Genomic DNA, 1113 nt, shown 5'->3' with positions numbered 1-1113 from the left:
TTTTTTTTTTTTTTTTGTTATTGTCTATCCAATATGGTGGACCACTGTAGGCCCCCACAGCTGGCTCCAGTAACGTTAGATACCTGCTGAAGCCTCACACAGTGGGGGGAGAAAGAAAAACGTGACTGGGCGAGCCAACATGTACATTTCCACACCTCCTGCCGAAAACACGAGGAGGTAAGACTGTCCAACAACAAAAACAAACAACGATTAATGCCAGCACTCACATCATGTAGGGGTCGTCATCAACGTCATTCAAGAACCGAAACATGCTAGGTGCTTTAACTCAGCTGGCTGATGCTAGCCAGCTAGCTGGGTAAACAGTCGCTGCTCCTCAAGGATGAAACAGGATGACGGTCTCACACTGGTGTCAGGCTGAAGTGGACGGTCTTTCTCTAGCGCCGCCACCAAAAACACCAACTCGCCGCTGCTGCTTACCAAAGTGACAGGTAGCTCAGTTTCACAGGATAGTAAATTCCAGAAACCTGGACCAAACATGAAAACGGAAGTCGGTCCTCTGACAAAGAGAAGCAGCACCAGTGTCAGGTTAGCGTCACAGCTGACGACGGGCACTTCCGGTCGGGTTTGTTTTTCAAAATAAGGTGTTTCCCTAGAGGCCTTCACAGCAATCTCTTTACGTGGTGTCTCGATTTATCGTGTGGAATAGTGTAAACTGGAATATAACACATGTTTTAAGTCATAAATCACATCATAATGAACATATATATATATTTTAATAACTCATGCACTCCACTCCATTTGCACTGTTTGTTGCAATGTTTACTGTAGCTACTGTTAATTTTATATATTATATACATACATAATAGGATATATCTTATTTTTATCTTATTTTTGATTCTGTTTCTTAAGATCAGGGTTTTTAGTTTTAGTTTAATGTATGTTTAATGTATGTTTTGTATTTTGTATGCGTACTGGATGCTTTGAATTTCCCTCGGGATAAAATAAAGTATCTATATTTCTTATCTTTATTCTTCTTCTATTCTTCTATTTATCTCTCTATCTATCTTTCTATCTCTATGCGTTAGTTCTGCACTTGTTTTTAAATTCGTCTCTCTGGATCAGTTTTATACTGTTGTGTAAACGTGTCGTATT

General features: G+C 39.9%; 1 protein-coding gene across 1 annotated transcript in view; it reads right to left on the bottom strand.

Annotated features, from left to right (window-relative positions):
* Positions 1-271, bottom strand: part of mlf2 (myeloid leukemia factor 2) — a 5461-nt gene extending 5190 nt beyond the window's left edge. Inside the window, exon 1 of the mRNA XM_035672694.1 lies at positions 228-271. Within this exon, the coding sequence (XP_035528587.1) occupies positions 228-271 (44 nt within the window). The remainder of the gene's footprint in view (positions 1-227) is intronic.
* Positions 272-1113: the final 842 nt, after the last annotated feature.

This window comes from Morone saxatilis, unplaced genomic scaffold (assembly GCF_004916995.1).
Source record: "Morone saxatilis isolate NCDOM2014 unplaced genomic scaffold, NCSU_SB_2.0 Contig24, whole genome shotgun sequence".
Lineage (NCBI taxonomy): Eukaryota > Metazoa > Chordata > Actinopteri > Moronidae > Morone > Morone saxatilis.
This window is presented reverse-complemented; position numbering and strand designations above follow the sequence as displayed.